Source organism: Canis lupus, chromosome 34 (assembly GCF_003254725.2).
Source record: "Canis lupus dingo isolate Sandy chromosome 34, ASM325472v2, whole genome shotgun sequence".
In the NCBI taxonomy this organism is placed as follows: domain Eukaryota; kingdom Metazoa; phylum Chordata; class Mammalia; order Carnivora; family Canidae; genus Canis; species Canis lupus.
The window spans coordinates 16,014,036-16,030,696 of NC_064276.1; the positions used below are offsets into that span (position 1 = coordinate 16,014,036).

The following is a 16,661-nucleotide window of genomic DNA, read 5'->3' on the forward strand; positions in this document are numbered from 1 at the left end:
AAAACCACACACAGAAAAATAAGATCCTTAAAATAAATAAATAACTACAGGATTAATAAAATCAGAATCAACTGTTTACCATTAATAGTTTCAAAAGGTAACAGGTGAAATATCTTTTTTTTAAATATCTTTTTTTAAAAGCCATGTAGGAAGTTTCCCTCTAAGATTCATAAATAAAGTACTCTAGATAAATACAGCAGTAAGGTAATTAAAAAAAAAAAACAGGTAACTTATCTATAGCACCATAATGCTAAAATGTTCATTTAAGAATAACAATAAAAACATGAAATAAAAATACAAGTCAAATTTAGCAAAATTATTAAAATTCAGTTGACTATTATTACATGCTGATATTCATTTCTGAGTACCTGATGTCAAATTTGGTTTTACTATGCCAATGTCAGAAATGAAAAAAGCCAGAACCACATAATTAGATGTGTATCTTTTATCTCCCCAACATGCAGATAAAATTTATGGGTTTCAGTTTTGAGTTTAAGAAGATAAAATAGCTGGAGATTGGCCACAGTTTTCTAACTGTAAGAGAGAATGCCAAAGAACAGATTTCACACTTGATCTTTCAAGGAAGCTGACAAAGGGACATGAAACCTTTCTGTTTTAAAAAATGTTTTCTCACATATACACCCAAGGAAAAAAATTCCTTTACACACAGGAAATTCATTTAAATCTTCTCTATTTTTCATTTCAATTCCCACAAGGTTATTGTCAAAGTCCCGTGGCTATTCTTTTCAAATATTTTACAGAGGCTAAGGTGAACCAGGTTAGACTGCAGTATTTATATGCTGGTTCTCATGTATCCTAAGTTAAATATGACATTTACTGGGCTCTGTAACCTACTAAAACAGCCATTTGAATGTTTGTGAAATTCTCAGGACATAAAGGTTAGATTGGGAACAGTTTTGTTTAAAGGTTTACACAAGCGCATCCTAAAGTTGTGAATGTAGTTCAAAGAACAGATTAGAATAAATCTGTAGTTGACTTTACCAAGGGAATAAGAAAGGGTCCCCAAGCCAGAGATACCAATATAAATTACAACTCCCATATCCTAAAATAGGTAGACTTCCCAGTTTTTCCAAATCTCAGTGAAACAAAATGGTTATCTCATGGCATTGGCAGATCCCAAGTATGTCCTCGATCAATTCATTTTGCAGGATTTAAAGTCTCTTGGCTCATATTAAAAATGATTTATTCTGCTCTCTGAATTTATACCTTACTAGATAGGAATTTGGTTGAATTCGCACTCTTTTTTTTTCCTAAATCCCTTTAAGCACTTCATTTTGCCAGTGTAATGGACTTTTTTTATTTGAGGACTACATAATCATTTTAACTAGAGATTCTCAAAGTATGACCTGCAGATCCCCTGGGGTCCCCAAAACCCTTTTCAGATCCACAAAGTCAAATCACTTCTCATAATAATACTAATGTTATTTGTCTTTTTTACCCTCATTCTCTCACGAATATACAGTGGGATTTTCTAGAGACTGCAGGACATGTAATAATGTTATCCTAACAGCTAATGGAACATGTGCCTGGGTAATATTAGGTTTTAAGTTTTCTCAGTTTATCCTACAATTCAACATTAAAAAAAAACCAACCTAATTTTAAAAAGAGGCAAAGAACTCAAATAGACATTTCTCCAAAGAAGTTATACAAATGGATCATTAGCATATGAAACAACGCTCAACATCATTATTCATTAGGGAAACGCAAATCAAAACCACAGTGAGATAACACCTCATACCCATTAGGTTGGCTATTATAAAAAAGAAAAAGAAACAGAAAATCAATGTTGGCGAGGATACAGAGAAAAGGGAACCCTCATGCACTGTTGATAGGAACGTAAAATGGGGCAGCCACTGCGGAAAACAGTATGGTAGTTCCTTATAAAATTAAAAATAGAACAAGAACATATGATCCAGCAATTCTATTTATGGGTATATACCTAAAAGGATTAAAAATAGGGTCTCAAAGAGGTATCTGTCTGCCAGGTACATAGAAGTATTATCCACAATAGGCAAAAGGTGGAAGCAACCCAAGTCTCCATCAAGAGGTAAGTGAAAAGACAAAGCGTGGTATATAGGGGCAGTGGAATAGCATTCCACTTCAAAAAGGAAGGAAATATGGACACATGCTACAATACAGAAGAACCTTAAAGACCTGCTAAGTGAAACAGCCAATCACAAAAGGACAAATGTTGAATGATTTCATTCCTATGAGGTACTTAGTCAAATTCATAGACACAGAATGGTGGTTATTAAGGGCTGGGGGTGAGGGAGGAGGTAGAGAGGGCAGGTGGAGTGTTACTATTTAATGGGGGTTCACAGTGTCAATTTTGCAAGAGGAAGAAAGAGGAGATAGATGGTGGCCATGCTTGTAAAATGATGTGATGAATGTATTGAATGTCTTTACATTCCAAAATGTTTAATGTGATAAATTTTACATATAATTTTTAAAATATACATGAAAAATACCAGAAATAAAAAGTACGCTCAGTTTAATCTTCTGAATGGTAAATATTAGAACATGTAATTAACATAAACACAAAGCTCTTTGGGGAGTCTTCATTTTTAAGGGTGTACATGGATTTTTATTTTTTATTTATTTATTTTTTTTAAATATTTTATTTTATTATTATTTTTTTAATTTTTATTTATTTATGATAGTCACAGAGAGAGAGAGAGAGAGGCAGAGACACAGGCAGAGGGAGAAGCAGGCTCCATGCACCGGGAGCCCGACGTGGGATTCGATCCCGGGTCTCCAGGATCGCGCCCTGGGCCAAAGGCAGGCGCCAAACCACTGCGCCACCCAGGGATCCCTGTACATGGATTTTTAAACCAAAAAGTTTGAGAACGGCTGCTTTAGATGTAAATACATGCACATACTTTAGAGACTTGTCAGGCGTCTGATTCAAAGCTATTATTATTTCTTTTTCTTAAACCAAGTTTTCATGCTTAAGGGAACTATAGCCAAATTGAGGAGACAATCAGAAACTACAGAGGGGGTAATTTCCCCAAATTGGTCTCAAATAAAAGCACATGACATCCTTCTAACTATAGTCATAGTGGTCACTGGCTTCGGAAAAATCAGAGTGTGAAAAGAGACCCTCCTGGTATGAGAGATCAGATTTAGCTATAAACTGTAGAACAAAACCAGTAAGGCTTACCTGCATGCTATATGACCCATCATGATTATATGTTACAGCTATGGCTACATCTTTACAGAAAAGCGGGGAAAAATTGAAGAAAAATTAGAAGACATCCATTTATTCAATAACTGACATTCTATACATCGCTTTCAACCTAAAAGAAAACCAGCTGTTAGGAATATCAACATTTTTTAATTCCCAATAAAGATAAAAAAAATTTTTTTAAATCTAGAGGCAGTTTCCAATAAAGATGAATATCAAAGTTTTCTTTTTTAAAAAATGAAGTTTTAGCAGTCTCTTAACTATAGAGAAGAAACTGGTGGTTACCAGAAGGACGGTGGGTGGAGGATGGGTGAAACAAGTAAAGGGGAGTAAGAGTACACTTGTCTCGATGAGTGCTGACTAATGTACAGAATTGCTGGATCTCTATATGGTATACCTGAAACTAATGGGGCACCTGGTGGCTCAGTTGGTTAAGCATCTGCCTTCAGCTAGGATCCTGATCTTGAGGTCCTGGGATAGAGCCCCGCATTGGGCTTCCTGCTCAGCAGAGAACCTGCTTTTCCCTCTCCCTCTGCTCTCTCTTTCACTCTCACTCTTGCTCTCTCCCAAATAAATAAAATCTTTAAAAAACAAAACAAAAAACCACAGTATGTTAACTACACTGGAATTAAACATTTTTTTAAATGGAGTTTTAGCTCTTTTAATGTTGTAGAATATTTTAGGTATTTTTTTCTTCAACAAGAAAAATTGCAGTGTTAAAGTGGAAATATAATGAATTGGGAGAGAGAAACTCTAGTTTAAGACCCAGGTCTGCCATTATGAGAATGTAACAATGAGTTAATAAATATAAAAGTGCTTTGTAAACTGTAACAGATCATACAAATATAATATACAATATATTTCATAGTATTCTGTGAACACAGAAGTGGTTAAAGACTTTCCTAGGAGATGGGGATTGGGGGGAAAGACCTTCCTAAGAGTTAGAAATCAAGTTTTCTTGAATCAAGTGGTACAGAGAATGCAGACCAAAGTCATCTCATCAACTCCTGATACTTTAACCACCATTTTGATGCTGCCAGCTCAAATCTATTTCCAGCCCTGACCTTCCTTCTCCAGAACTCTGATTAGTCATTCCCAGCTGGATGCTCTATCGGCACCTTAAAGTGAACATGGTGGGTCCAATAAATCATCTCTCCGCTCTGCCTGCATTCCTCCTGCCCCAGGAGCTCCGTGGCTGGCATTATAGTTTTCCTGGTCATCCGGGCTTAAAGCCTGTCATTCTCACCTTCTCCTTCACTTTCCACGTGCGATGGTCACTACAAAGCTGCCAAATTCTTCCGTACCTGTCCTATTCAGTTTGTCCTTTCATTTGCATCGCTCACTCCTGATTCAGGCTGGAGGCCGCAGGCCTGGGTAACTCCCTTAAGGGAGCCTGATGCTGGACTCGATCCCAGGGCCCTGGGATCATGCCCTGGGCTGAAGGCAGATGCTCAACCACTGAGCCACCCAGGCATCCCCACAACAAACTTTCTATGTGCTGTCTCATTTAATATCCACAACAACCCAAGAAAGTAGTAACCACTATCACTCCCATTTATGGCTGAGGACACTTGATGCTTAGAGAGAGTGTGTGTCTTGCTCAAGGATCATAGACAACACAAGGGCCAAAACTCAAACCCTTAACATTCTAACCCCAGGTCTGCATGTTGTTTTTTTAAAGACTTATTTATTTATATTAGAGAGAGAGAGACAGGGTGAGAGCATGGTGGGGAGGAGCAGAGAGAGAGAGAGAGAGAGAGAGTCCAAGTAGACTCCACACTGAGCGAAGAGCCTGATGCAGGGCTCAATCCCACTACCCTCAGGAGCCTCAGGGCCTCAGCCCCAACCAAGAGTCGGATACCTCACTGATTTCAGTACCCAGGCAGCCTCAGGGTCTGTGTTATTAACTACCACACTGCCTATCTTCCCAACATACCTACTTCTCTTTTGCTAGATGGTAAATTCCTTAAGAGAGAAGACATCTTTTTTTTCCTCTTTTTCACATTACTCATAACATTTATTTTTTCAAAAACTTTGTAATGAACCTACAAATGAACTTCTCCACACTATATCTTGCCAATATCTTTTAGCCCTTCTTAAGAGAAAATGCATCCAATTATACCAGATTAGGGTTTTTTTTTGATTCATGAAATATGGCAAGTATTTAGCCAACGTGAATGCCAAAAGAATCATAGTAAACACACTGCCAGGAAAACTCTAAATTCTTTAAAAATTTTTTTTAAATTAGAATTATAGTTGACATATAATATTAAATTAGTTTCAGGTATACAACATAGTGAAATCAGCAATTATATACACTACAAAATGCTTACTGTACGTGTATTACAATATTATTGACTATATTCTCTATGTTGTACTTTTCATTCCAGTGGCTTACTTGTTTTATAACTGGAAGTTCGTACCTCTTAATCCCCTTCACCATTTCATCCACTGCCCCTCTCTCCTTCCGCAACCACTAGTTTGTTCTCTATATTTATGAGTCTGTTTCTCTCTGTTGTTACTATTTGTTTATTCACTTGTTTTGTTTTTTAGATTTCATATATAAGTGAAATTGTATGATATTTGTGTTTCTCTGGTTCATTTCACTTAGCATAATACCATGTAGGTCCATCTATGTTGTCACAAGTGGCAAGATTTCGTTCTTTCTTATGGCTGAGTAATATTCCATTGTATATATACGTCTTCTTTATCCATTCAACTCTCGATAACCCACAGCTAACATCATACTCAATAATAAAAAGCTGAAAGTCTTCCCACTAAAAGTCAAGAACAAGACAAGAATGTCTGCTCTCAGCACTTTTATTCAACATAGTACTGGAAGTCTTAGCCAGAACAATGAGACAAGAAAATAAATAAATAAAAAGTGTTCAATTGATACAGAAAAACAGTCATTATTTGCAGATAATATACTATCCATAGAAAATCCTTAAGACTCTACCAAAAAAACATTAGATCTAATAAGTAAATTCAGTAAAGTTGCAGGATGCAAAAATCAATACACAAAAATCTGTTGCATTTCTATTCACTAATAATGAAATAGTAGAGAGGGAAATAAAGAAAACAATCCCATTTACAATTGCATCAAAGAGAATAAACTCTTTCATGTGTCACAGGGTATGAACATGTTCCTCCTCCATCCCCTAGTTGCCTCTAGACCTCCACAAGAGAACTTATCCTCTTATCTCTACTTTTAAAATTAATTACTTTTAAATAAGCTCTACACCCAACATGGGTCTTGAACTCACAACCCCGACCAAGATCAAGTTGCATGCTCTACCAACTGAACCAGCCACACACCCTATTCTCTTATATACTTAATAAGATATGGAAGTGTGGCATGGTGCAGTATTAGATAAAGACATACACCCTGGAGTGTGGGTTTGAATTCTGGCTCTACCAATTACTTTTGGTATGACTTTAAGAAATTAATCTCTCTAAGCTTTGGTTCCCAATTTATAAAGTTGACACTAATAGTAACACCAATTTCATTGAACTGTTCTGAAAATGGTAGTTAAATAATCCATGGAAAGCACTTAATATCTGGCATATACAAAACACTCAATAAATCTTAGCTATTATTCGTATTATTGAAGGTAGGTTAGGGTTTTGTGAAGCATGGCCACTAGTAACAAAGTAAGAATATTTTTCAAGTCTTAAATACTTAAAATATTTGATCATTCTCACTGAGATCATTAAGAGTTGGCTCTACTTTAGATTCATAAATGCTTCGGGGCCCTTAAGACTTCCCATTTGGTGTACTCACTTATTCAATCACGGGTACTGTTAATTAGCATTTATTAGAGAACCAACAGAACATTTCTGGAAACTATTATATTCAGGCCTAGGTTATTGTTGAAAAAGACTACCAAAAGGATGTTGTGAAGAGCAGCCATGCTGGTTTTCAATAATGTATTTGTTTTTTAATTAAAAATTTTAAAAATTTCCAACAAATGCAGCATAGTTCAAAACACTGCTAAGTGCCTTAGTGAAGATCCATACCAAATAACACAGTTGGCTCACTAGAATTTTAATCACACGTGTGATTTTTCTGTTTAATTTAGGTTGAAGAGGCCACTGAAACTTTACTGCTACTGCTACTTATATTAAGTATATAGGAGTCTTGAGTAAAATAATCCCTGATTTTGGAGGGGCTATTTTTTAGGAATGAAATGAACAGACATACTGGCATAAAATGGATAGGTTAAACATTTGCAGAATGCTACTCTGTAAGGGATGCTTGCAAACTTTTTTCCCATGTACTCAATACATTAAAGGTAATGACCATCCAGATTCAGGATGAAAAAAATATCTCAAAATATTTTTTCTGTAATATCTGTATACCAAACAACTTCTGTGAAAAAGGAATTTGCTAAAAACTGAATGCATGTCTACAGAGAGTTGAGATCAAGATCTTACTCTGCCTGAGGAGGAGGGTGCTGCCATGAGCTAGCAGGAAAATTCTGTTCTACCTGGTAGGCATATTTTTATAATGGAGCTTTCACAGTTCAATGACCCCTCACATTCAAGGTTATCCAGTCCTCCCAGATCTGGCTCGGCACCCATCTGGCTTCCCATGCAACCTGTCCCGCAGTAGAAGGGATACTGCTATCAAGGGATTCTGATCCCTCTGGTACATTATTCCAGCCACAAATTTATAAAAAATTTAAATTTTTTTGATGTTAGCCTCTCCTGGCTTCAATTACAATAAATCAGTCCCACCCTCAACCTACTCAAATTAGTTTGCAGTCAAAAATCAATCTTCCACTGGAAGAGTAAAAATAGCACAGAAGTCAAGGTCAGAAAGTCTAGATGTCAATGTCCCTAACCTTGAGTAAGTTACTTTACTTCTCTGCCTCAGTTTCATCGGCCATACATGGGTATGGTGGAGACTATACCTCATTCAATTATAGTGAAGATATTTTTTTTTAAAGATTTTATTTATTCATTTGAGAGATAGAAAGCATGAGTGGGTACAGAAGGAGAGGGAGCAAGGAGCCCAATGGACATGGGGCTCGATCCCAGGACCCTGAGATCATGACCTGAGCCAAAGGCAGACACCTAACGGTCTGAGCCACCCAGGTGCCTCTATTATAGTGAAGATAAAAATTTACATGTGATCAGGCACTTAATAAATCATAGCTCCTTAGTAACCCACTTCTACCTGAAACACTACCTGAGTAGTGGGTAATCCTTCACCCTAGAGTAGCTTTGGATATTGATTTTCTCACTTAAAAGTAGTACATTCTTGCTGAAGAAAAACTGCAAAGCAAAGAAAGTACAAAGACAACTGGGGGGTGTGTGTGACACAAATCGCCTCAAATCCCACTCTCCAATGGTAACCTTACATCTTGGCATATTTCATTTTGCTGTATATATTTTATGACATATTTTCATTAGTCATTTTTCAAGTATTTACAAAATATAGAAAGGAAAAAGGAGAAAAATACCACTAATTAAACCACCTGAGCCAATCAATCCTAGTATTCCTTCCAATGGTTAGGCTAGGGAGCTTAAAAATGTAATTGACTGATCTGTGGCTGGGGTGTATCCTTTTTTTCCAGGTGAATGTGATGTATTTCTATGAAGCATGCTCCTCTTTGAATAAAACATTACTTACTGTTTTTACCATCCCTCAGGGTTATGTTTCTGGTGTAAAAGATATTCAGTCTTCTTCCACTGCTGGATGCAAAAGGTGAGTACTGATCTAGAAAAAAATTAAGATTCAACAACAAATTTACAAACATCAAGCCTGACTTCATACGTTAAGAAAGAAAACATAAAACACCCGCCCTATGCTGGCAGCTCAAATGTGTCTTCTTTGTCCTTATTGCTTTAAATTTAACTTAGATACTTTCATTTACATCTCAGGAAATGTCATATGAAAAATTCTAGCTTCTCTGAAAAATCTGAGCATTTACAGCTTAAACTCTCTTCCTCTGGGGGTGTAAGTTGCACAGTGGTCTCCCCTTCTCAGGCAAATGCATTCCAGGTCACCAAAATCTCCACCACTCATTACTTTTCTTTCACCTTGCCTCTTTCTGAATCACTTGTCCCTTCCCACAGGCTTGTGTGTTCATCCACTGTTGGACCATATCCAGGAGCTACAGCATAGCTAAACTGAAGCGATTTATTCTGAAGCTCTTATGTGTGCCGGTTATAAATTGTAAAAAGGAAGGGGAGAGTAAGAGGATACTCGATTCTAACAATGCTATGTGCAGGGTTAGAAATACCGTGTGGGCCCATTTAGAGGCGTTTCATGTATTGTAAAAGGACAAAATGACAATAGAGTATACATCTCCTAAAGATGTAGTTATGTATTTTAAGCTTTTGATATAACTTTCTTGAATGAATCTAGAAATGAAAGATCCTAATAATAAAATTATATACTAATCCTAATAATAATGAGAGAAATGGATTATTTTTTTTTTCTGGTTTGCTCCAAAGGTCAGAGTTAGCCAGAAGTAAATAGTCTGAAGCAAGTTTGAGAGAGCTCAGATTTTGCTCAACTTGGAAGAACTTTTTAATGAAGAACTGATACCATAATAGGCTAATGAGTTCTGATGAATTCTCTGTATAAATTTCTAGCTTCCTGAGGTGTTAGGAAGAGGCTGAATAACAACTTAGTGGGAGTGCTGAAGCAGAGATGTCTGTGTGTGGCAACAGGGCTGAATCTCTGCCATAGTCCTGATTCTCCTATTTGAGGAAGTACCTCGGTTTCTACGTAGTCAGAAATTTGATCACAGAATGGAAAAGGAAAGGAGGAGGAAATAACTCAATGATAAATCACAGGTAACCCAAGGGAACCCAAAAATCTCATGCTTTGTCTTTAGTCCCTAGGACCAAGGAAGTTGCCACTGGTGTAGAGGATACACTAAAGTAGGCCCTCGAGGAGCAGCGAGTTGAAAAAGCTTTGGAAGGAGTCAGCACAGGGTCTAGGAAGAATCAGTGTTAGGTTGAAAAAATATCTCAACACTATTTGGCAACTAGTTAAGTTGTATTGAATGGGTTAAAAAGTGTTTAAAGGCACATCCATGATATGTGAATCTTCACTGCTAAATGCTAAAAACCACATTAGCAGAGGATGGTGTCAATTACTAGAGAAAAAAAGGGACACAAGAGTGGCATAAAGAAAAGCACCTTCAGGGGATCCCTGGGTGGCTCAGTGCTTTAGCGCCTGCCTTTGGCCCAGGGCCCGATCCTGGAGTCCCGGGATCAAGTCCCGCATCAGGCTCCCGGCATGGAGCCTGCTTCTCCCTCTTCCTGTGTCTCTGTCTGTCTCTCTCTCTGTCTATCATAAATAAATAAAATAAATAAATCTTTAAAAAAGAAAAGAAAAGAAAAGCACCTTCAGTGATTATTCAGAGAATCCTAACAAGCAAAGGAAAGAGGAAAGCATTCCATACCTTGTGACTGAATTTTGAGAGCATCAGACACAGCTTTCTCCTTGAAGATGAGACCCAGAGCTGCCTGGCATAAAAACTCCTTGGCTGTGGCCTTCTTACTGGGAAACAGCTCTTTGTGGTGTTGAGCAATGAAATCAGTGTGCACATTGCCTGCTTCAAACTCTGGGTGGCCAGACAGGCTGAGGAGGAAGTCAATATTGGTGTGCAGTCCGACGATCTAGGAAGAGAAAAAAACCCACATCCCCAGTGGATGGGGAAAACAACATATTCAGAAAATCATTTCTACGGCCTCTGCTCTCTGTCCTAAGTGTTTTCTATTATGGGCAACTCTCAAGGAAAATTAAAAAAAAAAAAAACCTACATGGTGGCAACAGGACAACTCATAGGAAAAACAAAACCAAAAACCCACTTTACCATCACTATCTATCTGGACTTAATACTTAAAATTGTATTTTATGATACATTTTAAAATGTAGTAAACTACATTTTGCTCTTTATGATAAAGAGGACATAGGGAGTGATGTTAGAATAGGTAGTATGGAGACATTTAATTGACTCAGGCTAGAAGAGTGATAAATCTTAATGAACTTAAATGAGATTTATTTGCAAGATATTGAAGACTTGCCACTCAGAATACTCCCACAAAATAGGAAGACTGCAAACAGGACAGGATTGCTGCACTGAGGATGGGACAGGATTAAATGACCTTAAAGGAACTTCCTTCTGACACTAAAATCCAAACTTTACACAATGATATAAAAGTGAAAAAGTATAAAATGAACCCATACCCACCCAATAAATGGGATCAAGGGTAAAACCAGCTATCTGAGCCTTGGGTTCATTCATTCATTTATCCAATCATTCATCTGATACCCATTTACCATTAGGTGCTAGGCCCTGATCCAAGTAATAGAGACACAACAAGAACAAAACCTCACAGGGCCTACATTCTAGGAACAGATAACAGACAATATTTATTAACAAATATCTAATATGCTATCAGGCCATATGAAGAAAAATAAGGCTGGTTAAGGGGAGACAGAAGAGCAAAGGGCCCTATTTTAAACAGGATGACCTGGTTTCAAGCTACACTACAAAGCGGGAGTAATAAAAACATTATGGTACTGGAACAAAAATAGACACAAAGATCAACAGAACTGACAGCCCAGAAATAAACCCATGCTTATATGGTCAATTAATCTATTACAAAGGAGGTAAGAATATACAATGGGGAAAGGAACATCTGTTCAATAACTGGTGGTGGGAAAACAGGACAGCTACATGCTGAAGAATGAAGACCACTTTCTCACACCACACACAAAAATAAACTAAAAATGGATTACAGTCTTAAATGTGAGACCTGAAACCAAAAACCTCCTAAAGAAAACATAGGCAGTAATCTCTTGGAAGTCAGCCTTAGCAACATATTTATGGATATGTCTCCTCAGGCAAGGGAAACATAAGCAAAAATAAACTATTGGGACTACATCAAATTAAAAAACTTTTGCACAGTGAAGGAAACCATCAACAAAATGAAAAGGTAATAGGAGAAGATAGTTGCAAATGATACATCCTGATAACGGGCTAATATCCAAAATATATAAAGAACTCCTACAACTCAACACCAAAAAACCTAATAATCCAATTAATTAAAAAAATAATAATCCAATTAAAAATCCAGAACAGATTTTTTTTTTCCCAAAAAAGGCATACAAATGGCTAACACACACATGAAAAGATGCTCACCATCACTCATCATCAAAGAAATGCAAATCAAAACCACAATGGGACATCACCTCACACCAGTCAGAACAGCCAGTATCAAAAAGATAAGAAGTAAGAAGTGTTGGTGAGGATGTGGAGAAAAGGCAACTCTTATGCCCCACTGGTAGGAAGATAAATGGGTACAGCCACTGTGGAAAATAGTATAGATGTTGCCCCCAAGTTAAAAACAGAAATATATGATCTAGTAATTCCACTGCTATTTGCTCAAATGAAATGAAAACATGAATTAGAAAAAAAAAAAAAAAAAAGAAAACATGAATTAGAAAAGATATATGCACCCTTATGTTTATTGCAACACAATTTATAATAGTCAAGATATGGAAGCAACCTCAGTGTCTATCAATAGATGAAGGATAAAAAAGATGTGGTGTACACACATAAAGGAATACTACTCAGTCACAGCAAAGAATGAAATCTTGCCATTTGTAACAACATGGATGGACCTAGAGGGTATTATACTAAGTGAAATAAATCAAAGATGAATATCATATATTTTCACTTACATGTGCAATCTAAAACACAAAGCAAACACACAACAGAAACAGACTCATAAATAGAGAACTGGTGATTGCTAGTGGGGAAGGAGGTGAGAAGATAAGGTAAATAGATGAATGGGATCGAGAGGTACAATTTTCTAGTCATAAAATAAGTCACATGGATGAAAACTACAGATTATAATCAATAGTACTGTCATAACTTTGGTAACAGAGGATAGCTATACTTACTGTGGTGAGTCCTATGTAAATTATAGAATTGAATCACCCTGCTCTACACCTAAAACTAATCGACTATACTTCAATTAAAAAAACCCAAACAAACGGATGGGCACCTGGGTGGCTCAGTCAGTCAAATATCTGATCCTTGGTTTCGGTTCAGGTCATGATCTCAGGGTCGTGGTACTGAGCTCTGCGTCAGGGCTCCATGCTCAGTGAGGAGTCTGCTGGGGATTCTTTCTCTCCCTCTCTCTCTGTGCTCCCCCACCTGTGTGCATGTGTGTGTGCATGCATGTGCGTGTGTGCATGTACAGATACGCCTGCTCTTTCTCTCTCAATAAATAAAATCTTTCTTTCTTTCCTTTTTTTTTTTTAAAGATTTTATTTATTTATTCATGAGAGACAAGAGAAAGAGAGACAGAGACATAGGCAGAGAGAGAAGTAGGCGCCATGCAGGAAGCCTGATGTGGGACTTGATCCCGAGACCCTAGGATCATGTGAGCCCTGGGCCAAAGGCAGACACTTAACCGCTGAGCCACTGTTGTCCCAATAAATAAAATCTTTCAAAAAAAAAAAAAAAAAAAAAAAGGAGCAGCCTGGGAAGAATTCAGAGGTGAGCAGGAGCTGAGGATGGTGAGGAGGGAGTCCTACAATAATGTGGGGAAAGAACATTCTGGAATAGAGAGTAGGAACACATGGCTCCATGCTGGGTGTGTCTAAGGAATGGCAAGGAGACCAGCGTGGCTGGAGCCACATAAATGAGAAGTTTGGTGAAATTAATGACATATAACACTTTGGACATCACGAGTTAATAAGAAATTCTTCTATGAAGCTACATCAGTGTGGTCTTGGTATATTACTACACCAAGGAAATGAATGTGTGTAGCAAAAAAGCAACAAACTCTGTCAAATGGATAAAACTGAACATAAGTATTTTCCACTGGAGAAAATAAAAACCAGACTGCAGGCCACACTTGTACAGCTGGCCTTATCTACCAGGATGAATATGAATTTAATATCAGGTTTCACTGAAGTATAACACTAACAGCTTTAGCCCTGCAATTTTTCTTTTCTAGCTAAAACAAGAAGTCATTAAACTCTATTCTGACCCATGGGAACATGCACTCAGTTTGTTCCTGACACCTGGGTAACTGGTGGCCATGAGCTGCAAAGACAAAGCCTGACCAGTCATTACAGACATACTTGGCTATGCAGAGACACAGATTATCTGGGTCCTAACACGGCCATGGCTCACTCACATGGTACTGACGAAGGCTGTACCTCAGTTTCGTCAAGGCTGCCTGGCGATCTGTAGCCCATACAACCAGCTTCGCAATCATGGGGTCATAATGCACTGAAACTTCATCTCCTAAAATTAAAAAGCCACAGTAACCACTCAAAGTCAAAACTCAAAGTGATAAAATATGACACACAAGACATTCTGCTGGGGCTTTATGCTCATTTCACACTTAATCTTTTGGAGCTCTTACAGGATAGATATCATTATCACTGTTTTATTCATGAGGAACTGAGGCTCACAGAGGTTTAAAAACTTAGCACAAATCTGAGGAGAGTATGGCCATCCAAGTGCACCAGGCCCTAAAACAGAGATCCACAGGCCGGCTTTCCCCGTCCTATCTTCTTCTGAACCTTTTCCCTTCCCTCATTTTGAAAGTCCGTACAAACTGTCTCTACCCTCTCTTGTCACAACCATTTCTGCCCTTAGCATTTCCTTCCCTCCTCCCCTCAGTCTCCTCATCAGAAAAATATGGAGCATAATCCCATTATCCTGTAAAGTCCTTGGGAGGATTGATAATAAAAGGCCAAGTGCCATACCTGGCAGAACCAATAAATGAATAGCAGCCATCATTGCTACGACAGTCTTAGAGAACAAGAGTCTGAACCATGCAGCCCCGTAAGTTCAGAGCCATGCACATGAAGCCCAGTTGTAGGCCAGCCTGCGCCACCCAAAATGCTGGCTGGAATAGTTTAAAACAAAAAAAATCTGAACCATGCACATCTCATGGTTCAAGGTTAGAAATGGTTCAAGTTAAGAGGATGTGGTGTGTTATAAAGAACACTGTACTAGGATCTCTGTGTGATTTTTGGCAGGCCACTTGACCCCTCTGAATCCCAGGGTCTTTATCTATAAAAGCAAGGAGTTAAAGTACACCCCCTTATCCCTCATCCACCCACCTATCCACACCATCACTCACCAATGTGTACTGAACACCCTCTAGGCCCAGGCCTGAGTAAGGTGCAGCAACTAGAACATGGAAGACACAGTCTCTCCCCCCTTAAGAAACTTACAATATAATGGGAAAACTATACAAGGAGTAAAAAGTTACTGTAAAACAATATAATAAGCAAAGTGCCCGAGGAATACATAAGGAGCTTAAGGAATGCAGAAGGGGAGGGTTGGGGAAGCTTCTTGGAGTAGAAGATCCTCCCAGTGCAGAGATGTGAATCTAGGAGTCCTTCTTGGAATTATATCTGTTAACCTTTGAGTATCTTTATCAAATTACATCACAAGTTTTGCTCACCCTACAGATTCTTTCCTATCCACTGTGAGTGTTCTCTCTCTAAAATGTTCTGGTGTTAAGTTAAAAAAAACCCTACTGACTACTAAATCTTGCTGTGGTTTAGCCAGAGCTCTCAAAATTCTTCCAATTTGTCATCAAGAAGTCCTGACTCCTCATTTTGGCTTTCAAGACACTGCGATTTGCTCTCAACCTGTACCTCTAGCTGCATCTCCAACTGTTCACCATCCTGAACCCTTTTCTCTAGCTGCATGTGTTCTTACAGTTCTTCCAACACACCTGAGTTAAGCTCTTCTTTCACCACTGTTCTGTGTGCTGTTCAATCTGCCTACTCAAATCTATTCCACACTTCCTCTTAGAAATGTGTCCTGATTGTACTGGCCTAACATAACCTCTAATCCTGAGAACTGCTTTTCGTCACTCACCATCTGGTTAACTTCTCTGGCAACTAAAGTCAAGGTGGTAGTAGCTCAGAACATGGATTCTGGAGCCAGAGAGACTGGGTCTGACTCTTGGCTCCAAGGGTGAGGTGACCTTGGGTAAGTCAGCTAACTTCTCTGTGCCCTGATTCCCTCATCTGGAAAATGGAGTGAAAATAACACCTACTCATAGGGTAGTTCTCACGGTTAAAGGAGTCCAGATAAAAAAGTCACCTAGAACAGTGTACACAGTACACAGTTAATGCTGATTGTTATGACCATTGTTGTTAATCATATTCTATGAGCACTCTTATATTTTTTATTTTTCTTTATTTCTTTTATTATTGTTTAGCTTACACTGAGTTTATATATTAATTCTCCAGCTTAACTTTAAGTCCCTTGAATGCAGAGGGTGTTGAGCATAGAAGGTATCAGCAACCTTAAATTACTCTTAGAACTAGGCAGAGTAAAAATATAAAATAGTACACACAAAATGTTTGTTATTTAGGTTTGAACAAATACTGCTACATCTCAACAAAGGGTGTATTGTTAAAGATTAGTAGCTATTTTTTAAA

General features: G+C 37.9%; 1 protein-coding gene across 5 annotated transcripts in view; it reads right to left on the bottom strand.

Annotated features, from left to right (window-relative positions):
- Positions 1-16,661, bottom strand: part of MCCC1 (methylcrotonyl-CoA carboxylase subunit 1) — a 62,073-nt gene that overhangs the window by 4,445 nt on the left and 40,967 nt on the right. For all 5 annotated transcript variants that reach the window (XM_025451216.3, XM_035710172.2, XM_035710173.2 and 2 more), the window contains 4 exons: positions 14,387-14,496; positions 10,630-10,846; positions 8,844-8,930; positions 3,182-3,231 (listed from right to left, as the gene is read on the bottom strand). In XM_025451216.3, the coding sequence (XP_025307001.1) occupies positions 3,182-3,231; positions 8,844-8,930; positions 10,630-10,846; positions 14,387-14,496 (464 nt within the window). The remainder of the gene's footprint in view (positions 1-3,181; positions 3,232-8,843; positions 8,931-10,629; positions 10,847-14,386; positions 14,497-16,661) is intronic.